Below are 25,851 nucleotides of genomic sequence, written 5' to 3'. Positions count from 1 at the left end.
ATTTGACAAGATGTTTTTACATAACTGAGTTAAGACATTTTAGAGAACAATTGTCATTGATCATATCTGCACATTGAATAAACATTATGGTTTCTTCCTAATGCTAAAGTGTCCAACTCTTCAGGTAACCTTGATATGTATATAATATGTATAATATAATATGTATGATATGATTTTAACTATTTGTGTTAGATGGGAAACAGAACAGTTGCTTCAACCTGAAATCTTTAACTAACTCACTTTATTTATTTTTCTCCTCTTTTATTTTATTTTTTTTTAATTAGGTAATTTCCTCAATTACATTTCCAATGCTATCCAAAAAGTCCCCAATACACCCCCCCCCAGTCCCCCACCCACCGACCCCCACCCCTTGGCCCTGGCATTCCCCTGTACTGGGGCATATACAGTTGGCAAGTCCAATGGGCCTCTCTTTCCAGTGATGGTCTACTAGGCCATCTTTTGATACAAATGCAGCTAGAGACAGAGCTCTGGGGTACTGATTAGTTCATAATAATGATCCACCTATGGGGTTGCAGTTCCCTTTAGCTCCTTGGGTACTTTCTCTAGCTCCTCCATTGGGGGCCCTGTGATCCATCCAATAGCTGACTGTGAGCATCCACTTCTGTGTTTGCTAGGCCCCGGCATTGTCTCACAAGAGACAGCTATATCTGGGTCCTTTCAGCAAAATCTTGCTAGTGTATGCAACGGTGTCAGCGTTTGGAAGCTGATTATGGGATGGATCCCTGGATATGGCAGTCTTTAGATGGTCCATCCTTTCTTCACAGCTCCAAACTTTATCTCTGTAACTCTTTCATGGGTGTTTTGTTCCCAATTCCAAGAAGGGGCACAGTGTCCACACTTTGGTCTTCGTTCTTCTTGAGTTTCATGCGTTTAACAAATTGTATCTTATATCTTGGGTATCCTAAGTTTTTGGGCTAATATCCAGTTATCAGTGAGTACATATTGTGTGAGTTCCTTTGTGAATATGTTACCTCACTCAGAATGATGCCCTCCAGATCCATCCATTTGCCTAGGAATTTCATAAATTCATTCCTTTTAATAGCTGAGTAGTACTCCATTGTGTAAATGTACCACATTTTCTGTATCCATTCCTCTGTTGAGGGGCATCTGGGTTCTTTCCAGCTTCTGGCTATTATCTATGAACATAGTGGAGCATGTGTCCTTCTTACCGGTTGGAACATCTTCAGGATATATGCCCAGGAGAGGTATTGCTGGATCCTCTGGTAGTGTTATGTCCAATTTTCTGAGGAACCGCCAAACTGATTTCCAGAGTGGTTGTACCAGCTTGCAATCCCACCAACAATGAAGGAGTGTTCCTCTTTCTCCACATCCTTGCCAGCATCTGCAGTCACCTGAATTTTTGATCTTAGCCATTCTGACTGGTGTGAGGTGGAATCTCAGGGTTGTTTTGAGTTGCATTTCCCTGATGATTAAGGATGTTGAACATTTTTTCATGTGCTTCTCTGCCATTCGGTATTCCTCAGGTGAGAATTCTTTGTTCAGTTCTGAGCCCCATTTTTTAATGGGGTTATTTGACTTTCTGGAGTCCACCTTCTTGAGTTCTTTATATATATTGGATATTAGTCCCTTATCTGATTTAGGATAGGTGAAGATCCTTTCCCAATCTGTTGGTGGTTTTTTGTCTTATTGATGGTGTCTTTAGCCTTGCAGAAGCTTTGTAGTTTCATGAGGTCCCACTTGTCAATTCTCGATCTTACAGCATAAGCCATTACTGTTCTATTCAGGAATTTTTCCCCTGTGCCCATATCTTCAAGGCTTTTCCCCACTTTCTCCTCTATAAGTTTCAGTGTCTCTGGTTTTATGTGAAGTTCCTTGATCCACTTAGACTTGACCTTAGTACAAGGAGATAGGAATGGATCGATTCGCATTCTTCTACATGTTAACAACCAGTTGTGCCAGCACCATTTGTTGAAAATGCTGTCTTTCTTCCACTGGATGTTTTTAGCTCCCTTGTCGAAGATCAAGTGACCATAGGTGTGTGGGTTCATTTCTGGGTCTTCAATTCTATTCCATTGGTCTATTTGTCTGTCACTATACCAGTACCATGCAGTTTTTATCACAATTGCTCTGTAGTAGAGCTTTAGGTCCGGCATGGTGATTCCACCAGAGGTTCTTTTATCCTTGAGAAGAGTTTTTGCTATCCTAGGTTTTTTGTTATTCCAGATGAATTTGCAGATTGCACTTTCTAATTCGTTGAAGAATTGATTTGGAATTTTGATGGGGATTGCATTGAATCTGTAGATTGCTTTTGGCAAGATAGCCATTTTTACAATGTTGATCCTGCCAATCCATGAGCATGGGAGATCTTTCCATCTTCTGAGATCTTCTATAATTTCTTTCTTCAGAGACTTGAAGTTTTTATTATACAGATCTTTCACTTCCTTAGTTAGAGTCACGCCAAGATATTTTATATTATTTGTGACTATTGAGAAGGGTGTTGTTTCCCTAATTTCTTTCTCAGCCTGTTTATTCTTTGTGTAGAGAAAGGCCTTTGATTTGTTTGAGTTAATTTTATATCCAGCTACTTCACCGAAGCTGTTTATCAGGCTTAGGAGTTCTCTGGTGGAATTTTTAGGGTCACTTATGTATACTATCATATCATCTGCAAAAAGCGATATTTTGACTTCTTTTCCGATTTGTATCCCCTTGATCTCCTTTTGTTGTCTAATTGCTCTGGCTAGGACTTCAAGTACAATGTTGAATAGGTAGGGAGAGAGTGGGCAGCCTTGTCTAGTCCCTGATTTTAGTGGGATTGCTTCCAGCTTCTCACCATTTACTTTGATGTTGGCTACTGGTTTGCTGTATATTGCTTTTATCATGGTTAGGTATGGGCCTTGAATTCCTGATCTTTCCAAGACTTTTATCATGAATGGGTGTTGGATTTTGTCAAATGCTTTTTCAGCATCTAACGAGATGATCATGTGGTTTTTGTCTTTGAGTTTGTTTATATAATGGATTACATTGATGGATTTTCGTATATTGAACCATCCTTGCATCCCTGGGATGAATCCTATTTGGTTAGGATGGATGATTGTTTTGATGTGTTCTTAAATTCGGTTAGCGAGAACTTTATTGAGGATTTTTGCATCAATATTCATAAGGGAAATTGATCTGAAGTTCTCTATTTTTGTTGGGTCTTTATGTGGTTTAGGTATCAGAGTAATTGTGGCTTCATAGAATGAGTTGGGTAGAGTACCTTCTGATTCTATTTTGTGGAATAGTTTGTGAAGAACTGGGATTAGTTCTTCTTTGAAGGTTTGATAGAACTCTGCACTAAACCCATCTGGTCCTGGGCTTTTTTTGGCTGGGAGACTATTAATGACTGCTTCTATTTCTTTAGGGGATATGGGACTGTTTAGATCATTAACCTGATCTTGATTTAACTTTGATACCTGGTATTTGTCCACTCACCAGAAGTCTCAAAATCCTGTGGCGGGTGTCGTGGGTAGCTGGCGGGTGTCAGCAGACCCTGCGCTCTAGCTACCCGGTGCTGTTCAGACCGGAAGACCTAACTCACTTTATAATAAGCACTTTGTCCTAACCACCTTTCCATGAGTTTTATTTTGAAATAACCTGTCAGGATGTTAAAATCTTATTTCTCATGTGTGATTTAAAACACATTTCACTAAGGATTAGAAAATGCAGGAAACAGAAAGAATGATGATATCACAGTAAACACTTGAAGCTAGTCTTGAAAGCAATAACCTAATTCTGATCTACTTTATTCCAGAAGAAGTACATACTGGAGTCCAACGTTCTCGTCGATCAGTCCTTGAATCAGTACATCTTTTGCCAGTTTAAATATTTCCTGTGAGTCTTTATCCTTTTGACTCTCTTGATCTCTATTTGAAAAAAATAACAAAGTTATTAGTATTCTGCTTTACTCTATAAGCACACAGTCTGTATTAAAGCAAAGGTGGGTTTGTATGCGACTGATGGCCGAGGCAGTTTGATAGAGCTGCTAAAGGTGTGAGATCAGGATAGACTTTCCTTGTGCCCTGAGTCTTGTCACCTCTACAGGCAACAGAGGGATGACACTGCCTGGGAGATGTTTCTCTTAAAAGGTTTACTATGAAGGTAAGATTGTAAGAGGGCCCTCATATACTTAAAACAAACAGATTGTGTGTGTGTGTGTGTGTGTGTGTGTGTAGACAGAGACTACATCAGAAACAAGTAGAAGGGGATGACCAAAACCTGAAATTGTCTTCTGATCTTTGTGCAGAGGCACATGTCTGTGATCACACAAGCACACACACACACCATGCATACATGCACACAGACTTTCTTTAAAAAAATGATATAAAATGCAATGAATGGCTAACCTGTAATTGTCATGAATCCACATAAGAATATTATACATTTGTTCTCTACATGTTGGAGAAGGATGGGAAACAAATTCCACAACAGGATTCAGAAGTTCTCGGAGTTCTATTGGTTTTAATTTTGCCACCATCTTATAAACTATATCCAAACACACCTTTTGTCTTTCATCATCTCTATAATAAAGAAGATTTTTGGTAACATAAATTTAACAATAATTATTATCATACTTACAAAGTATGAAAAGTAACATTTTTATCTTGTTCTAAAATTTCAAAAGATGTTACAATTTAAACACTACATTTCAAGTCTACTAATGAAAGAGTAATGAAAAGCTGTCACATATAAACACATACATAAGAGTTTTACTCAGTTATAAAGGAAAATGAAACCAGGAAAATGGATGGGAAGTATTATACTAAGGAAAGTCAGAGAGACAACTCTAGTAAGTAGATCTTGGACTCAACATTGCAGATTTGAGTGTTTAATTTGTTGTGTCTATATACAAAGGGCAATAAGATGGGAGAGGGATTGAGAGGCCTTAAGTGAGGAGTGGATGGAAAAACGCCTGTGATGTGAGAAGTAGACAGAGCATGGGCTGAGAACAAGAGAAAGGAACAAGTAGGGAAACACCGTGTGTGGAAGGATGGGGCAGAAGACAGGTTTGGGGGTGATTAACCAAAACAGACTAGTTACAGAGGTCTTATAGAAAGTCATTACTTGAGAAGTTAATTTAAAAGTAGATTTTGTTTGTTTGCTTGCTTGCTTTTTTTTTTCTTTTGGTTTTTCAAGACAGGGTTTGAGTACAGAGGTACACTACATGTGTGGACAATACTGCAGACACAAACCATGGGTTATCAAGTGAAAATCCTAGTAGCCAGTGATTAGGCTACCTCTCTATTCGCTGATGGTCATGGAAGCTCCAGAGAACCTTAGAATAATGCAGGTTGTTGCTATTACACTTAGTTGCTCACTAGAACTAAATGGTAAGACTCTGCTGCGGAAACATCATATACTCTAATTATAGGACATAGAGAAATTAAATTGGACCTGACTTACAAACATCCTTCCTGGCTAGCATTCATCGTTCCGTAGGTGCTATGCAATCCAGACCACTGAGGAAAAGTCCCCATTGGTTCTACCTAGTAGTAGACCTCACATGCAAAGCAAGATGTGTCCACTGAGAACAAAATAATTACGGGAGGTAGAGGAAGGAAGGGACCTGGGAGGGAGAGAGGAGGAAGAGGGAAAAGGGGGAACAGGATCAGGTGTGGGAGGAGTAGGGAGAGAAGTACTGATGATCAGGGATTTAAATGGAGGTGTGTAGCAGTGAGGGATGGGGAACTGAGGGTAGCCACTAGAAAGTCTCAGATGCCAGGGAAGCAAGAGGTTTCCAGGACCCAACAGGGATGACATTAGCCAAAATACACAACAGGGGAGATTGAACCTGTAGAGACCATATCCAGTGGATAAGCATGGAGTGCCCCACCCCACCCCCACCCTGCCCAGTTGAGGGATGGGGCCACCAACCCATCTCAAAAAATTTAAACCAGAATTGCTCCTGTCTAAAGGAAATGCAAGGACAAAGAGTGGAGCAGATACTGAAGGAGAGACCATCCAGAGACTGCCCTACCCAGGGATCCATGCCATCTGCAGATACCAAACCCAGACAGTATTGCTGATGCCAAGAAGCACTTGCTGACAGGAACCTAACATAGCTGTTCCCTGACTGGCTCTGCTAGAACCTGACCATTACAGATTTGAATGCTTGAAGCCAACCATCTGAGCATGGGGACCCCAATGGAGGAGTTAGGGGAAGGACTGAAGAAGCTGAAGGGGATTGCAACCCCATAGAAAGAACAATATAAACCAATCAGACCCTCCTGCCTCCAATAGCTCCCAGGGACTAAAGCACCAACCAGAGAGTATACACGGAGGAACCTATGGCTCCAGCTGCATAAATAGCAGAGGACAGACTTATCTAGTATTAATGGGAGAGGAGGCCCTTGGTACTGTGGAGGCTCGATGCCCCAGTGTAGGGGAATGCTAGGGTGGTGAGGCAGGAGTGGTTGGGTGACACCCTCATAAAAGCAGAGCAGAGGGGGAGGTGGGGGAGGGGTTTTGTGGAGAGAAAACCGGGGAGGGGGATAACAATTGAAATATAAATAATAAAATAACCAATAAAAAAGAGATAGATGTACTGACTGGTCTGATAGTGATATGAATGCTAAGGGAGTAACCAGCAGCTGATAATCTGATTAATCTGAAGCCTGCTCCATAAAAAGAAATTCACATCTGTACTATAAGCCTTGTCAAAAGTTCATGGCTAGAGAGCTCATATGCCCTAAGGGGAAAATTTACTATTGTTTTGCTAAATAATACACACTTTCTAAATATTTATGTTCATAACCATAGATTAATGATATTCTCAACCCTGGCCAGAAAAGTTTCTTTTTGTAAGTGGATAATGGTTAATATAGACTAACACATTTTCAAAGTTCTGAGAAGTGACTGTTGATTGTTCAGTCCTAAACAGGATAGATAGATGACTCACACAGCCCCCCAAGTATCTGGAAATATCACTGATCAAGAGTAGAAAGAGACCTTGGGCATGAACTCAGCAGACAGTCCCATGGTCCCCAGAGGACTCTCCACTCAACAGGTGCCCTAGCATGCCCAGGATCTTAGGATCACTGGTAAGTGGGACACAACATCTGTTCCAACACAACCAGGAGTGCCGGGGGCCAGCAGGAGCAGGGACACAGGAACCCCACCTGGCCAGTGGCTTCCTTCCAGTCGGTGCTGGTCTACCTTGATTTTGATTTCAGAAGACAGCCCCCAGAGGAGGTACGACTTCCAGGCGCTCTAACAAACTGAGGATCTTAGGACCCCAGGATCCCAGGAGCTTGGTCACACCAGGATCTCAGGGTCTCAGAGGAAACTTGACTGCCAAGCACTTTGACACACCCAGAATCTCAGGATCACAGGATCCCAGAATCACAGGATCCCAGAGAAAGCTGGACTCTAAGGAATTCTGACTCAACCTGGAATACAGGAAGGACAGGTTCCAATCAGAGATATCGAGGGCAGAGAACACCTGACATAATCAGATCAGGAGGCAAGCTTAAGAAGAGAAGCAACAGAAACCAAGGTTACTTGGCATCATCAGAACCCAACTCTCCAACCACAGAAAGTCCTGAATACACCATCACACCAGAAAAGCAAGATATGGATCTAAAGTCACTTCTCATGATGATGATAGAGGGCTATAAGAAGGACATAAATAACTCCCTTAAAGAAATACAGGAGAGCACAGGTAAACAGGTAGAAGCCCTTAAAGAAGAAACATACAAATCCTTTTAAGAATTATAGGAAAACACATCCAAACAGGTGAAAGAATTGATCAAAATCATCCAGGATCAAAAAATGGAAGTAGAAACAATAAAGAAATCACAAAAGGAGACAACCCTGCAGATAGAAAACCTAGAAAAGAGATCTGGAGTCCTAGATGCAAGCATCAGCAACAGAATACAAGAGATAGAAGAGAGAATCTCAGATGCAGAAGATACCATAGAAAACATTGACACAACACACAAAGAAAATGTGAAATGCAAAAGAATCTTAACCCAAAACATCCAGGAAATCCACGACACAATGAGAAGACCAAAACTAAGGCTAATAGGTATAGAAGAGAATGAAAATTTCCAACTTAAAGGGCTAGTAAATATCTTCAACAAAATTATAGAAGAAAACTTCCCCAACCTAAAGAGATGCCCATGAACATACAAGAAGCCTACAGAACTCCAAATAGGCTCTACTTATTCAATGTAATCCCATCAAAATTTCAACTCAATTCTTTGTAGATTTAGAAAGGGCAATTTCCAAATTCATCTGGAATAACAAAAAACTCAGGATAGCAAAAACTATTCTCAACAATAAAAGAACTTCTGGGGGCATCACCATCCCTGACCTCAAGCTGTACTACAGAGCAATTGTGAAAAAAAAACAAAACAACAACAAAAAAAAAAAAAACAAAAAAAAAAAACAAAAAAAAACGCATGGTTTTGGTACAATGACAGGCAGGTAGATCAATGAAATAGAATTTAAGACCCAGAAATGAACCCACACACAATGGTCACTTGATCTTTGACAAAGGAGCTAAAAACCATCCAGTGGAAAAGACAGCATTTTCAACAAATGGTGCTTGCCCAACTGGCGGTCAGTATGTAGAAGAAGGCAAATCGACCCATTCTTATCTTCTTGTACAAAGCTCAAGTCCAAGTGGATTAAGGACTTTCACATAAAACCAGATACACTGAAACTTATATACAGAAAGTGGGGAAGAACCTCGAACATATGGGCGCAGGGGGAAAATTCCTGAAGAGAATACCAATGGCTTCTAATGTAAGATCAACAGACAAATAGGACCTCATAAAATTGCAAAGCTTCTGTAAGGCAAAAGATACTGTCAGAAGACAAAAAGGCCACTAACAGATTGGGAAAAGATCTTCACCAATCCTACATCTAATAGAGGGCTAATATCCAATATATACAAAGAATTCAAGAAGTTAGACTCCAGGGAAACAAATTACCCTATTAAAAATGGGGTATAGAGCTAAACAAAGAATTTTCAACTGAGGAATATCAAATGGCCAAGAAGCACCCAAAGAAATGTTCAACATCCTTAGTCATCAAGGAAATGTAAATTAAAACAACTCTGAGATTTCACCTCACACCAGTCAGAATGGCTAAGATCAAAAACTCAGGTGACAGCAGATGCTGGCGAGGATGTGGAGAAAGGAACACTCCTCCATTGCTTGTGGGATTGCAAGGTGGTACAACCACTATGGAAATCAGTTTGCCAGTTCCTCAGAAAATTGGACATAGTTCTACCTGAGGACCCAGCAATACCACTCCTGGGCATATACCCAGAAGATGCTCCAACATGTAAGGACATATGCTCTACTATGTTCATAGCAGCCTTATTAATAATAGCCAGAAGCTGGAAAGAACCCAAATGTCTCTCAACAAAGGAATGGATACAGAAAATGTGGTACATTTACTCAGCTATTAAAAACAGTGAATTTATGAAATTCGTAGGCAAATGGATGGATCTGGAGGATATCATCCTGAGGGAGGTAACCCAATTACAAAAGAACATACATGATATGAACTCACTGATAAGTGGATATTAGCCCAGAAGCCCAGAAGCTCAGTATACCCAAGATACAATCCACAAACCACATGAAACTCAAGAAGGAAGTCCATAGTGTGGATACTTCTATCCATCTTAGAAGGGGGGAATCAAACACCCATGGAAGGAGTTAAAGAGAAAATGTGTGGAGGAGAGACTGAAGAAATGATCATATAGAGACTGACTAACCTGGGGATCCATCCCATTTACAATCACCAAACCCAGACACTATTGCAGATGCCAACAAGTGCTTCCTGACAGGAGCCTGATATAGCTGTCTCGTGAGAGGCTCTGCCAGTGCCTGACAAATACAGAGGTGGATGCTCACATCCATCCATTGGACTGAGCACAGGGTCCCCAATGAAGAAGCTAGAGAAAGGACCCAAGGAGCTGAATGGGTTTGCAGCCCCATAGGAGGAACAACAATATGAACTAGCCAGTACCCCCAGAGCTCCCAGGGACTAAACCACCAACCAAAGAGCATACATGGTGGGACTCATGGCTCCAGCTGCATATGCAGCAGAGGATGACCTAGTTGGATATCAATGGGAGGAGAGGCCCTTTATCCTAAGGAAGGCTGTATGCCCCAGTGTGGGGGAATGCCAGAACCAGGAAGCAGGAGTGGGTGGGTTGGTGAGCAGGGGTAGGGGGAAGGTGAAAGGGAGGGAGGGTGTTTTTCAGAGAGGAAACCAGGAAAAGGGCTAATATTTATAGTGTAAATATAAAAAAAATCCAATTTAAAAAAAAAGGGGGGGTCGGGGGAGGGGAAGAGTATTAAGAAGTTAAGAACCAAAGGGCATGGAAGAATGCTGTGAAATGCTGTCTTCAGGACATGAGATGACCACTACACATGTGCACTCACAGAAGCTATGGCCACCTGAACAGGACTGAATACTTCTATCACTGGCATGTGATTGGTCGCTTATGCCAGTCCACCCTATTGAAAAGCTATTGGTAGTTAACAGTGGCTGGGGAGGTTAATCTTTTTTCTTCACTGGTGCAGGCAGTTTTTTAAGGTACCCATAATCCAGTGAATAACCCCATATCTATGTACATACATGTTAAACTCAATGGACATGAGAGAGAGAAAAATAAAGTCAGAGTAGGGAGGTGTGTTGGTAGGAATGGCAGTGGGAAAGGGGACAAAAGAGAACTGGGAGTGATTCTTATAAAAAGGCATTACATACAAGTATGCGTGCAAAATTGTAAAAGAATACATAAAAATTATTTTAAAAAAAGGAATCATGAGTCTCTCTTGAGGTGGACTGTCATCGAGTCGTGGTGAGGCTGGTGCACTGCAGCCATGACAGAGGCTGATGTGAATCCAAAGGCCTATCCCCTCACAGATGCCCACCCCACCAAGAAGCTGCTGGACCTTGTTCAATAGTCATGTATCTACAAGCAGCTTCAGAAAGGAGCCAATGAAGCCACCAAAACCCTCAACAGAGGCATCTCTGAGTTCGTTGTGATGGCAGCAGACGCTGAGCCCTCGGAGATCATCCTGCATCTCCCTCTGCTGTGCGAAGACAAGAATGTGCCCTATGTATTTGTGCGCTCCAAGCAGGCTTTAGGACAGGCCTGTGGCGTCTCCAGGCCAGTCATCGCCTGTTCTGTTACCCTCAAAGAAGGCTATCAACTAAAGCAGCAGATCCAGTCCATTCAGCAGTCTATTGAAAGGCTTTTGGTGTAGGCCGTGGCCTCTGCTCTTTCCTGTCTACTGCCACCCTGTTTGTGTGTCATATTGTCTGTTAGCATGTACTATTTTCAGCCAGTTACTATTATTTTGTACTACATCTGCATTTTATATTTTTATTTTTGTCTTAATAAGGTTATTTTTCACCATCTCTTCATTCTCTCCTACCATAAAAAATGAAATGATAGCTAAGACAGGTGAAAGGCAGAATGTCACCATTTGATAACAGGAAGAACCAGAAGAAACTTAAGCCAGGGACAGTGTATACTTTCATCTGCAAACTTATTCCACTGCGCAGGGTAGGATGACAGTGACCCTGGTCCCTTGTGCCTTTGATATAAGAGCTCCATAAATGTTACTGACACTGAGGAATTTCTTTTGGGTAGCAGTCTCTCCCACCCCTTATCATTTGAAGAAATTTGATGTTGGGCCTATGTCTGGGTGCCATTTATTAATGTCCTGTGTGGTTTTGATGTATGTAGCCTGATATTCTTCCATATCTTGGGCAGTATCAGTTCAAAGGGATTCTGTGGAGATCGTGGCAATTTGCTGGAACTTATAGCAGAGACAGTGCTAGCAGGAAACATCCTCTCCTTGGTAAATGGGGATGTCTTGTGGAACCATTTGATGCCCGTGTTGGGAGCCCTTATCCTGTTCTTCCCACAGCATGGGTCAGGTGTATTTTCCCTCACATGAATAAAGTGATAACATGTTCATTATTGAGCATCCTAATAAATATGTTCATATTTCATTTAAAAAAAAAGGAGGCCATGTCGTTAGGTGGGGGAGGCTGAGCGGTGCGCCAGCCGAAGCAGGAAGGGAGGTGGCTGCCGAGCCATTCTTAAAGGGGCCCAAGAGATCGCACGGCAACGGGCAGCTGACGACCGGAAGGAAAATGAGTGAGTCTTTGGTGGTTTGTGATGTTGCTGAAGATTTAGTGGAAAAGCTGAGAAAGTTTCGTTTTCGAAAAGAAACCCACAATGCTGCTATTATAATGAAGATTGACAAGGATAAACGCCTGGTGGGGCTGGATGAGGAGCTTGAGGGCGTCTCTCCCGATGAACTCAAAGACGAACTACCTGAGCGGCAGCCTCGCTTCATTGTGTGTAGTTATACATACCAACATGATGACGGCAGAGTCTCGTACCCTCTCTGCTTTATTTTCTCCAGTCCTGTCGGGTGCAAGCCTGAGCAGCAGATGATGTACGCTGGGAGTAAGAACAAGCTAGTCCAGACTGCCGAGCTAACCAAGGTATTTGAAATAAGAAACACTGAAGATCTAACTGAAGAATGGTTACGTGAGAAACTTGGATTTTTCCACTAATGTGAACTTCTGTGTTTCTAAAGTATTTATGTATTAACCTGACCATACTGGAACCAGACATAAATAGTTATTTATGCCCTAAAAAAAAAAAAAAATTAAAATTAAAAAAAATTAAAAAAAAGGAATCATAAAAGATTACCATGTACAACTGAACATCCCTCCTACTAAAATAATAGTCAACCAGAAAGAAACTGGAACCTGCAACCAAGGAAGACTAAAATGTAAAAATATAAAAATACGAAGTAATTAATCAATGTGAAGCTTAAAGCAATCATTCAAAACTTCACACCCCAAAAATTTAGGGTCACATAATTTCATGGTTAAAACATTCTGAATTTTTAAAGAGCTGAAAAGAGAAAGTCGGACTAGGTTATTCATAGTAATGCTAATTTTTTACTTTTAACAATCATAATTGTGATTATTATGATCATGTAAAAGGAGAAGGAGTGAAGAATATATGGGAATTTTGTATAAAATCTTTACCTTTTTTGTAACTATAAAGATTATTTCAAAATAAAGTTCATTTAAAGAAACTGATGGTGACAGACAAAATAAGGTAAAATTATGAAGAACTTAGGTGAGAACACTCTCAGGTGCTATTAGTCTGTCAGATAGTGATCTAATTGTGACCCGAGTCCTAAATATCTGAGGGTCTCCTGCTCCTGAAAGCAGTCAGCTTTCAGCAAGTACTGAAAGAGAGCAGGACACAATGACATTCATTCTTGTCATCAGTACATTACATACTTACCAGTATTTTATCACCATGAAAGTGTTACATACACACAGATCACAAATGCAAGAAGACAGAGAAATAAGGGACCAACTGCTTTATCTTAAATTACTTTCTACTCAATTGAAACTTTGAAAAGAAGTGAACAATGTTAACATAAGAAGGTTCCTGCTTGTCAAAATAGGTACAGAACTGAAAGCCATGCACAAGTCTAAAGACAGTCTGAAGTACTGCAGTACAGCAATGGTCTTCATATGTAGGAGAAAAACCAAGGATGGGACTGGGAGCCACTCCCTGAGGCTCCAGAGACAGAGGCTGGGCTGGGATCTCATTTCCCTCCTACGCTCTCACCACTTTTACCCCTTGGGTTGAAATTTCAAATATGTTTCTTTTGAACACCCAAAGTGGTTGGTAGTTAAAGGAGATACACGGGCGAGAGAATATTTTGTGACTGTGTCTGTGTTGTATTCTAGTCAGTGAGGCCTGATACTCACTTACCTATGTCTCATGACTTGAAGAAAGTCTTTACTCTTTAACTCTAAGTATAGGCCTGTGATCTCCTCTGCTCGACAAAGTACAACTTCCAGACAAAGTGTCTTCATTACACCGTGAAATTTTGGCAGCAGAAAGAACAAAGCATTCAAGAACCTGGGGAGGTAAAGAGGTTCATGAGAAGATGGGGGCTGATATGCTCCCAGGCCTCCTGCCCATGTCCCAGGCCTCCTGCCATTGTCCCTTACCTGTCAGCAAGAGGAGGGAAGCCCTTCACTATTTTGTTTAAGCAAACAATAAATTTGTCTTCCATAGTATTTTGATGTTGCTTCAGTTGTTTTACAACCAGTTCACATACCAACTCTGCTATCACCTGAAAAATTAAGTTTCCTTTCAAACACATAAAAGTAGAACACTATGTTAAGTGCTGAAATTTATTTTAATAATTTAAGTTAATCCCAGGAACACGTCCAACATCATGACCTTCACCAAGATTCACATTCAAGTGATAAAATTGAGTGCTAGGAACAGCCACCAGTTTGTAGTAGCCACCACACAGTCAAAAGGTTCCCAGGCTTCAACTGCGACAGTGAGGGAGTAAAGCCATACTGTGCAATGATCTAATGCCCTGTGCTTCCTTCTGACATAGAAACATTGCAAGTCCTCTGAGAAGACATAATTCTCTTTAGTTTAATGTTTATCAAATACGATTTAAGATGCATTTTATGCTAGGTGCCTTGATCAGTCCTCACACTGAACTCTAGTTCAAGAGACCTGATCATGGTCTTCCTGCACAGATCACAGTCTCTTCACCCTTCAACACTATTAAATATTCATTTGTATACTGTCTGTCCCTGAGCTCTCCCAGAGCAGAGATGGGGCCTGTTTCCTGCTGTGTCTCTAGGATCTGGAACCTGTAGCCTCCCCAAGCCTGAAGCAGGCTGATGCAAACCTTGCTGCCACTGAGAATGAGACCACCTGGGGAAGCCTTCTGACCTAGATGGCTCTATTGTTCTGTCACCTGCCACTGCTCTTCTCCAAGACACTGCTACCTGCTGAGAGGCCCCTGAGATATTCCAGAGGCACATCCTATCCTGCAGGCTGGCTCCAGGCACCAAGAATGGATTGGCAGGGGATGGGCTTTCCCCCTTTTAAGCACAGTCTCAGTGTAAAATCGCAGACCTGGATCAGAACATTTGTCTTGCGGGCCGGCTTACAACAGGAACCAGCATGTAAGATTTCAAAAGCAAGTACCCAGTATGGTCCATGTACTCAAGGAAGACTGACTGCAAGTGTGAAAATACTCATTTCAGCTGTGTTTACTCACAAACATGGAAGATCATTACAAATGTTTAAAAGCATGGAGGTTAAATGGATAGTTTTTCAAGACAAATTCACTGCTACTTGAGACTAAAAATTATGCTCTGAGGAAATACTTAACCAGAAATTTCAATAATTTTAAAGCTCATGTATAATATTTTAATTATTTCACCACTGATACATATAGTGTATCTGTTAGGGCTGAAACTACAGATCAGCATGGAGTGCTGAGTAGTCTAACATGCATCTTTTCACTAAAAATATTTAATCTGGTGAATGATTGAAATGGCCAGTTTAGCAAGTAAAAAGGGCAGACACACTCATGACAAGTGCTTAGAGGAAGACAGAGAGAAGGAGAGACAGAGACAGAGAAACAGAGACAGACAGTGAGGGTGCTGGCCTCCAACAAGTGGACAAAGGACAGAGATAAATGAAATTTGAATTGCTTTTAGGGATAGAAGGAAGATTGATTTTCTAGTGGCTAGTCCGAGTTCCCTACTCCCACACTGCTATATACCGTAAGGGATCCATCCCATCTGCAGACACCAAAGCCAGACACTATGGCTGATGCCAAGAAGTGCTTGGTGACAGGAGCATAGTATAGCAGTCCCCTGAGAGGCTCCACCAGAGCCTGACCAACCATTGAATTGAACACAGGGACTCCAAGGGAAGAGTTAGGGGAAGGACTAAGGGAGTTGAAGGGGATTGCAACCCCATAGGAAGAACAACAATATCAACTAACCAGACCTCTCCCCCCCCCCCCCCCCAACACACACACCTGAGCTACCAGGGACTAAACCACCAACCAAAGAACACAGATGGAGGGACTCCATGGCTCCAGCTGCATATGTAGCAGAGGACTGCCTGGCATCAATGGGAGGGGAGGCCCTTGGTCCTGTAGAGGCTTGATGCCCAGAGCACAGGGGGATGCTAGGGAGGTGAGGTAGGAGTGGGTGAGTAGGTGGGTGGGGGGAGTACCATCATTGAGGCAGGGGGAGGGGGAATGGGGTAGGAGGCTAGCAAAGGAGAAACTAGGAAGGGGGACTACATTTGAAATATCAATAAAATAATCAATTAAAAAGAGTATTAGGATAATTATAAATGGAATATAACTTTACTGGAACTTCATCATTCATATTTAGTAGTTGAATAGATTATTTTCTGTAACATTTTACGTTGAATGTCACTAATCAGTTGTTTGTGTTTGAATAATTCAATATTGTTCATATTTATATATATTATATATATATTAAATTTGATCTAATACTAAAAATATAGTGAGATTTAAGGAAAAAATACTTTAGAGAAGATTGGGAAAGGTCTTGCCAGGATATACCCAAAATTCCTTGAACGTGGGCTCTACAGGAATTCTGGGATGATTTCTGGTATGACAGATTAGAAGTTTACTTATAAGAATAGGCTAATACAGCAAGCAGGGAATAGGGTGCCTAGCCTATCTCAGACAGTAGGAATTTAGGTCTTGAGAATTATATAGAAAGCCTGGAAATAGGCTCACATAGTAAGTAGACAGAGATATTAAATAAATAATTTAGGCTTTGATCTCATGGAAGGTCAGGCAGGGGACAGTAGAAGCACTGTCTCAACAGATAATATTTCTTTAGATTGCTTTATTTACTTTGAATTGTTTTAATTATCAAAATGAGTGTGATTTTTGACTTTGGTGGTTATATAAAAATTCCTCTGGGAGAGAAGTCAAGCTAAATGTTTAATGATATCCAGTTACTGGCTCAAGGGCGTACTATTCTGGGAGGAAGGCTCTGCATTTGTGTTGACAGGGAAGGAGACTAGGCTCTAGATCCTTTCCAGAGTGATATGGGTCAGATATGACAGAGGGAGACCCCTGCAGAACTAGACAAATTCACGAGAATCAAACAGGACAGGTGAAGACTCATTGTGCCATCCTTCACATGGCATGAAGACTTACTATAATTGGTTATTAATAAAATTAACTCATAAAAAAGACAGCTTTCTTTCACACGCTCAAACAAGGAGCAGAATTTCTTCCTTAACTAAACTGTACACCTTGCACAATCTTAATGGATATCTTAATGGTACTAAAATTTTGGTTGTGAGATTAATATATTACAGAATGTACAGCTTTTGCAAGATTCATCCTCAGAGATGCTGAACTAACCTGCTTGGACTGATTATCATGGATTCCAGGTCATCTTGCCTCATTCAACATTTCAGATGGATCTAGTCAGAACTTCAGTCAAGCCCTAAACCTTCTAAGCATGGAGTCTGGATAACAGATGCTAAAGCTAGCTTTCTGAAGTCTAACCAAATTGTCTAATTTTCCTACCCCTTCCCACCTCTTTAAAGAATTTTTCACTGCCCCTCCTCAACCTAGAAGAAGTTACAGAGAGTTGTCAGCCCAATTCCCTGGGTTTTTTTTTTTTTGGGGGGGGGGGGGTCTGGTAATGATTATTTTACAAAAAGTGTTCATTTTAAGGGATAATTTGGGAATGGTCATAATTTTGAACAGGGAGAGAATAGGTGGAATTGACTGTGTAGCCATAATCTTAACTGGTATAAATTTTTATAATTGATTTAAAGTTGAAGGTATAATTTCTTATATTGGTACAGATTTATTTTGATACAGATTTAAGGTTCTCATCAGTATGAATTTCTTATACTGATGTAAAATTTGAGATTAATATTGTTACTCTTAGATAGACATTGTGCCCATACAACTCATTTGAAAATACAAAGCTTAGACCCAGTCCTTCTAATAACTGCTACTACAAACTGTTTTTAGATGACTAAGCAATATGAGTTAAGGGTCAGAGAGCAAACTCATGGTTATATCAGACTGGGATGTAATTAAAGGGTGTTTTTGATCTATTTCAATTAGAAATAGATAAGAGTAGTCAAGGTTCAGATTATCTTATTTATATAGATAGTATTCAAAAATATCAGAAATCCACAGACTGTGGCATTTAATGTTGTTAATCATTTGACAGTGAGACACATCTACTCCCGACAGCGCCCCTCCTTGGTTCAAAGAAGAAACTGAGCATCGTCACCTCCAGGCAAGGTTGCTTCTCCCGGCAAGGCAGGCACTGGGAAGAAACTCACATTTCATCTGCAGACAAAATACTTTCCAGGAAAAGGACACATTATGCAAAATACTCGACTGCTGGTTCTACCAAGACAGGGTAAGCAGTCCTTAATTATTCTGCTCTGCAAAGGTCTGTCAGATGATCCTGTACCAAAATGCTGAAGACTGATGCTCCAACATTTTGAGGCATTAGGAGGCTGTCCAGGTAGTCAGGCATTGGTGCTTCCTATAGACTCAGATAATGTTTAAGTCATTCTCGGATTTCTGATGGGGTTAAAGACTAGTTTAAGTCTCATAATCAAAGTTAAGTTGTTTAACATTGAGAGAGAGGTTAGAGTAGAAGACATGGTTTTCAGATGGCATTAAAGGCTAAAATGTAAACATGATCTAGGGATAGATCCATAATTCTTTAACTTAGGAATGCTGGTAGAGTACTTTTTCTAATCGACAAATATGATGGACTGGGTGCCATTTTTATATCATACTGTATAATTTACATGATTATTATAGTTTTGTTCAATTTCTGTCTGGGAGAAGAGTTTTTATTTTTTATATTTTATTGGACAGAAAAGGTGAGGTATAGGGGCAGTTCTGATGGAAGATCCTGTTCCCAATTGGCTTTTGATCTGCCAGTAAAGAAAGCCATGGGCCAATTGCTGGGGAGAAGGTACAGGCCTTCCAGGACTTCCAGGTTCCTGGAGGAAAAGGGAGACACAAGAGAGAAAGAGGATCGCCTTGCTTTGGAGAGAGAGGAACCAGGCAACTATGTGAGGTCTCAGGATGAGTAGTGGGCTGCAGCTCATAGGTGGGTGGTCAGAGATGTCTAGCAGGCACTAGATTTAACTGACCAACTAAAGTTAGGGCAGGCGGGAGGAGCGGAGCTAAGAGTAATGATAAGGGCATGTTTTCCAGGTGGAAGACTGTAGTGCACAGCAATTGTGTCACGAAGGCAAGTTGAAAAGGAACAAGTGAGTGCGTCTCTGTGTGTGTGTGTGTGTCTTTCATCTGTGGACTCAAGAGAAGCTGGGAGGGCACTGGTCATGCGGCCCCTTTCCGGGGCTTAGGCAGGGTAGCAAAAAGCTACATGTAACAGTGGCCACACCAATGTTTTTAACTTGGTAAGACACAAAGCAAAATAAATACACAAGAATGAGAGTGGGTAGGGTGAGAGGGAAAGAGGATAGGAGAGGGGGAGAGAGAGAGAAAGGGGGAGAGAGAGGGAGAGGGAGGGAGGGGAAGAGAAAGAGAGAGAGAGAGAGAGAGAGAGAGAGAGAGAGATCAGTTGTAGTAGTGAGGGTGGAAGGTAGACCAAGGTCATAGCGAGGTAAGTATACAAGGCACACACATGTGAAACTGTTGTTTAAAAAGGTAATAAAAATTAAAAATAAGCTTATAAAGTAGAAAGGGTGGGAGGCTACAATGCCAAAATAAAAATGAAGCTCCATTTTCCTAAGGGTTTGCTTTCCTGAGTTACATATTTACAGTCATGGAAATGGCAAGAGTCCAGTTTGCTGTTTTGGTCCCTTCCTGTGCATTCCAAGTTGTTAGCACCACTAAGTCTGTCCTCACTTATCCTGATGGTACCCATAGCACAGCCTCCACCCTGATGGATAAAGATGGCTTTCAAATCCATGAGGCTAGATAAGATGTTCAGGGGTGTAACAAAAGATCACCAGATCAGAGCAAAGAGCTAACAAAACAGTCACACAGTGAGAAGTGAACCAATAGGGTAACCTGGAAGCAATGCCTGGCTAGTCACTTTGCTCTGAATATAGCAGCAAGAAGTCACCAATGTTTGCATGTTTTTGTCCTGTTGGGGCAGGCAGGGCTTCATGGATGCTAGACAAATGCTCTGTCACACACTCAAACCTTAGTCCCTACATACCATCCTCCCACCAAAGGCAGTACTGTTAAAAGGAAGAGATGCCCTCCTGTGCCCAGTAGGATCAAGGAGGACATAGGGCAATCATAGTCACCAGTGCACTATGCAGCACTCACGTGTTTTCTTTCAGTAACATACTGAAGAATGAGTCCTAAAACTTCGGCTGCAGCTGCATAGACTTCTTTATACTTCACAAAGGACATGTTGTTGACTAAAGCTTCAAAATACCTGTAATAATACAGAGAAAACAAGCATAAAACAGTCCATTCTGATGTTTAATGAAAAAATGTAATAATTCTCCTCCTCATGTCACATTAATAGGCAAACTGAGAAAATATATAAAATGTGACACAAATTACATATAGATTCAAATGTGCATGCATATAGATTTATGGGTCTGGCTTCATAACCATAAAAGTCTACTGTCCAATCCTAGTTCAACACTGCAGTAAGAGTATATTCCTCCACTGCATACAACAGAAATCTGCAGGAAAGAAAGAGGAAGTATCTAAGACTAGAATTCCCTGCCACAAGCCATCTACAAGCAACATAATGCTGAGAAAGCGAAGGGTGATACTCTGTGCAAAGTGACACATGAACTCTTGGCTTTTACAGCCTGAAGGGTAACTCCTGGTGAAGTCAACACTGAGCTACTGGCTGCCTCGGCTCCGAACCTATACCATCCAAAGCAACATTAACAGGTGCAACTGGTCTAAAGGCCAATGTAGGCCAATCAGAATTAAATTTGCCTCCCCCTCACCTCGACCTATAGCTGAGGAATCTAGGAGTACAAGGCTAAACCTACAGAACATTATATGGATATCAAGTTTTTTTTTGTTTTGTTTTGTTTTGTTTTGGTTTTTCGAGACAGGGTTTCTCTGTATAGCCCTGGCTGTCCTGGAACTCACTTTGTAGACCAGGCTGGCCTCGAACTCAGAAATCTGCCTGCCTCTGCCTCCCAAGTGCTGGGATTAAAGGCATGCGCCACCACCGCCCGGCGGATATCAAGTTTTAAAAAAATCCTCAAGAGCAGGGAAAGAGGCCAGGCATGGTGGTGTAAACCCTTAATCTCAGCACTTAGGAGGAGAGGCAGAGGTCTGTGAGTTTGAGGTCAGTCTAACCTACAAATCAAGCTCTGTGATATCCAAAGCTATATGGTGAGATGCTGACAAGAAGAAGAGAAGGAAGAGGAGGAGGAAGGAGAGGAGAGGAGAGGAGGAAGAAAAAGAAGGAGAATGAGTAAAGAGCGGTATCTTTTGTCATGTTCTAAACTATTTTACTATAGCCTCTTTCCTCCACATATCATACCCACCCCATCATGAATATGTGACTGCCATCATTCAAGACAGAATCAAGTGAGGCTGGAGTCCAGGAAGAGAGCTGCCAATATAGGGGCATCCCCCTCATAGTTAACACAGTTCAAATTCTCTCATAGAGCCCATGGTATTTGTAAGTGTCAATGTTTAAAATGCAGTTTCAAAAATAAGAAGAGGGACAAGTGAGAGACGAGTGTGTAAGAGAATTTGCTGTACAAACACAAGGACTTGAGCACCCACACAAAGCTGGGCATGACTAATAAGCCTGTAATCTTAGTATTGAGGGCAAAGACCAGCATATCCCCGGAACTGGCTGACCATCCACACAGGTTCAGGGAGAGACCCAGTCTCAAGGGAATAAGGCAGAAAGTAATAAAGAAAGTTAACTGATGCCTTCGTCTGGGCACTCCATGTGTACTCATGGGTAGCTGTGTGCTCTCTCCTTACCACACCCTCCCATGCCACATATAGAAATTAGAAAGAAAAAAAAACCCTAAGAGCTTCTGTTTATAGATATATACAGAACAATTATGCTAACTTATTTATTTAGTGTATTTAGGCCACAGCATATGTTTGGAGGTCTGGGAAAAACTTGGGCGAGCTGGTCCTCTCCTTCCATCATAAAGGTTCCAGGAATGAACTCAATTCATCAGGCTTGGCTGCAAGCACTTTTACCCTTGAGCCATCTTGCTAGTCCCAACTTTTTTTTTAAACTTGCATTTCTTCTTCACTCCAGGTACATTTCCCCTTTCAAATGGCCTATAAATCCAGCCTTATAATTTTGGGTACAAGTATTTTTAACATTGGTCTGGTCTCTAGATATATCAATACGACTTCTGAAAATCAAATCCAGAGTTTATGAAAGAAGCAAGCCAACCGTATAGTACTTACATGGCACTGGTTATGTCACAATTTGGGTCATAGGGAGGCAAGTTATTAGCTATCACAATGCCTAATAACTGAATTCCCACAGAATTGTCTTTAGAATTAGGGTCCTTATGGGAAAATTTTTCAAATATTAACCTGTAACACAGCACAAAGGAGAAAACAAAAAGTTACACAATGAATAAGAAACAAGAAAATGAATCATTTTCTAAGACAAATTTCCAGCTATACTGTATATGGAACACAGCTTTTTTCTACTTCCAAGACCCTGCTTATTAATACCACTTGTTAGTTCTTACCCATTCTAATTATTTGTCCGAATCTGGTCAGTTAATAGTAATTGTTCTGAAAGTTTCAGCTTGCTCCAGGCAAGTTTAAAGCATCACACTAAGCCTTTGGGTGGGAGTGGGGAGGGTTGCTGGGCTCAGGCAGTGCAGGGATCTATACTCCAGGTGCCCAGTGTAATATCAAAAAGAAGGGAGGGCTGAAGGATAGGGTGGGGAACACTGGAGGCACTGAGCACCCCGAAATGCTTCTGGTATCAAACTCTACAGTGGTGGTTTTATCAGTAGCAAAGTTTACCTTATAAATAGACTCTATTTCAAATTATTGCTATAATCATTTTTGTGTTTGATAATTTTAAAAAAAATTATATTCCTGGTAATTCATATAATTATACTTCCTTGAAATTACCATTTAGAACTTAGTGCATTTTGACCTTTTCCTAAGCATTCTGTAAAAACTAGCAAATACATACCTGTAAGGGATGGAAAGACACTCCTTCCAGCATTCAACAAGGGTTTTAATAATTTCAAGGTTGTGCCTAAACACAGCTCTTTTGGGATGGAAGACATGCTTCATTAGAAACTGAAGCAATCGATTTGCTAACACTTCATCTTTAGGGACTCCCTGAAAACATTGAAATTCTGTAAGACATACAACATTCCATTCTGGAAAACCATCTCATCTCACCCCCATTTTTTGTTGTTGTTTTGAAACAGATTTCCATGTAGCACAGGCTAGCTTCAAACTTAATATATAGCTGAGGCCGCTCTTGAACTACTGAACCTCCTACCAGTAGAAGGCAGTAGAACTATAAGCATACACTGTCACACCTGGCCTTGGAAGTAATCAAAATACCCAACTCTAAAAGAAGCCTAGCGTTTTACTGAGGAACCTAGTATCTGGTTAGACTGTCTATGGTTTTTCTGTGTCAATGACAGACAATATCCTTCCTTGGCAGGTGGTGGGAGAAATTGTGGCTGCTCATATGTGGGCACAGTTAGTGCATTGTGTCCTCAGAGGGAGCTATAGTAAGGGGCTCAGGCCATGGTTGGTTGTGCTCTTCGTAGTATCTATAAAGAGATCTACATCTGGTCCTGTCAAGGTACCTGATATAAGGTGGGAAGGGAATCCATATGACTTGTTTCCACCAGTATCTACTGTACTTTGGCTCTTAGTCTTTCTTATAACTTCCTCTCTTTATCGCTGAAAGAGAACTCTTCAGGGTCCCTCACCACTGTGCCACCCGGTATCTGCCTAGTCTCCCATCCCAGTGCTTCTACTCACTTCACCACACGGAGTTCCTGAGGCAGCACTACCACTTCCCCCTTTCACCTGCTACAATGTCGGAGACTGGTAATTGCACTTTCAAGTGCAGCTGAGCTTCTGATGGCTCTTAGGTTAATTGAACACCCTAATTCTCTTCCATGTTATTCACTGGGCTATTACCTATTTTATCACATCAATACCAAGAAATCTAGATTGGATTTATTGTGAAATAAACAAAAGAAGATCATCCAGACACAAACACATGATAAGGCTATACAAGTGTATTTGAAGGATGGTGCATTTGAGAAATTTATGTGAAACTCATTGTACACTATCCGAGTTCCAAACCAATAAGCAAAACTCCATCACACCAACCCACTAGGATGTGCACCACCTACTCTAAGTGTTGTGCAATGGCAGTTACTTGCCAGTCACTTTTAACAATTTCACAGATAACAGTTAACACTGTGACAGTGAATAAACTATCATATAAGGGCTCCCAAATGCAGCGACCTAAAGCACAGAAGACATTCTCAATTATAAAGATAATCTTAACTATTCCATTACCTACCTTCCAACCTTTTATCAAGTAAAAACCATAAACAGAACATCATCAGCTTAGTAAGAAAGGCAAAGCCAATGAGATTACCAAGGTAGATAAAAGAAGATAAAGCAAGTAGTGATACAGTGGAGTGTTGGTGCATTACAGTAATACATCTACAGCCAAAACAACAGCATCATGTCAAGAGGACATTAACTCATCTGACATCCCCAGTGTAGGGCATCAGAAAAGGAAAGATATAGTACTACATAAGAGATGTAGTGTTCCTTACTGTAGGTGTAGCCAAGCCAGTCCAAGAGAGAATGGTAGCTATTATTTCTACCATCATGTAGTGAATTCCTTCTCTGTTGTTCTCGCAAACAGCTAGCTGTAGCAGGGGGCTGAGCCAGTGCTTTGCATAAGGGCGAAAGACCTGCACAGAAAATTTAAGTGCCATATATAGATAACTGTTCTGAAGACTAAAGTATTAATATAAAAACGTATTCTCTATCAGCTAACATTTTATGACTTGACATAAAGCTAAAACAATTGTAACTTCCATTTACCAAACCTGAGATTCAGTTTACAGTGAATTATCTCAAGGACTCCTAAAACTTATTATAAATAGATTTATAATGACTTCCACTACTAAAATGATTCAACTCTGCCCTGAGTAATATGTAGCTATAGAAAATTATTTTATGCACATGCATAAAAACATGAGAAATAAGGTCCTGACAACCAGATGGAACAAGTACCTTAGTGAGCCAGTCTACAGAAAGATGGATACCAGGCTCCTGAGACTCGTCCAAGGAACCCCAGAACCTCACTTCTGCTCTGGGAAATGCAGTGCAGCAGTATAAGGGGTTTTACTGTCAGCTCCAAGAAACCATCCAATAATGCCGAACATACCAGCTATTAAGTCAGCACTAGGAAGAACATGAGCTAGAAATCATTTGAGGTCCCAAATAGCATGGGCTGAACTGTCTGCCCCCAAAAACCTGTTGCCCCTGAAAGGAACTTTCAGAGCATGACCTTTTCAGTGATGGAGTATTTCTTTACACAGGTAATTAAATCAAAGTGAGGCATTGAACTAGGCTGGAGTCCCATACACTAAGGAAATTTGAAGACAGAAACACCAGGGCTATGATTCTAAGAACACCAGCTCCATGTAGAGAATGCCTGAGGTCAGTAGTGGGCAAGAGGAGCCAGTCCTGAGAACATGATGATCTTGGATGGCTGGCTTGCAGAGCAGAGGCACTGTGATTTTGGGACTAGTAGGGAGCACACATTTCTGGCATATGTTATATGCAAAAAACTAATACATTTACCTACTGCCTAGATAAAGATAGCTATTTTACATATAGCTAACAGGAATATTTGTATTCATTTACTTGTTACATAAACAAGGCTCATAGCCTAAGGAAAGGTGCTGTACAGAAAATTCACTCCCAATGCCAGAAAACAACATGTTTGACA

The 25,851-nt window shown here is 41.0% G+C and overlaps 1 protein-coding gene and 2 pseudogenes across 1 annotated transcript in view; 2 read left to right on the top strand and 1 right to left on the bottom strand.

Moving 5' to 3' along the window:
* Window positions 1-25,851, bottom strand: part of Prkdc (protein kinase, DNA-activated, catalytic subunit) — a 196,754-nt gene that overhangs the window by 72,933 nt on the left and 97,970 nt on the right. Inside the window, exons 49-56 of the mRNA XM_029470470.2 lie at window positions 24,665-24,805; window positions 23,038-23,189; window positions 22,287-22,418; window positions 20,196-20,307; window positions 14,044-14,168; window positions 13,802-13,951; window positions 4,365-4,538; window positions 3,786-3,884 (exon numbers count right to left, since the gene is read on the bottom strand). Coding sequence (XP_029326330.1) covers window positions 3,786-3,884; window positions 4,365-4,538; window positions 13,802-13,951; window positions 14,044-14,168; window positions 20,196-20,307; window positions 22,287-22,418; window positions 23,038-23,189; window positions 24,665-24,805 — 1,085 coding nt within the window. The remainder of the gene's footprint in view (window positions 1-3,785; window positions 3,885-4,364; window positions 4,539-13,801; window positions 13,952-14,043; window positions 14,169-20,195; window positions 20,308-22,286; window positions 22,419-23,037; window positions 23,190-24,664; window positions 24,806-25,851) is intronic.
* On the top strand, window positions 10,860-11,246 carry LOC110311470 (NHP2-like protein 1 pseudogene; annotated as a pseudogene).
* LOC110311469 (glia maturation factor beta pseudogene) lies at window positions 12,051-12,651 on the top strand (annotated as a pseudogene).

Source organism: Mus caroli, unplaced genomic scaffold (genome assembly GCF_978045245.1).
Source record: "Mus caroli unplaced genomic scaffold, Mus_caroli_1 scaffold_17, whole genome shotgun sequence".
NCBI classification, from domain to species: domain Eukaryota; kingdom Metazoa; phylum Chordata; class Mammalia; order Rodentia; family Muridae; genus Mus; species Mus caroli.
Note: the sequence above shows the minus strand (reverse complement) of the source record. Positions and strands in the feature narration are given on the sequence as shown.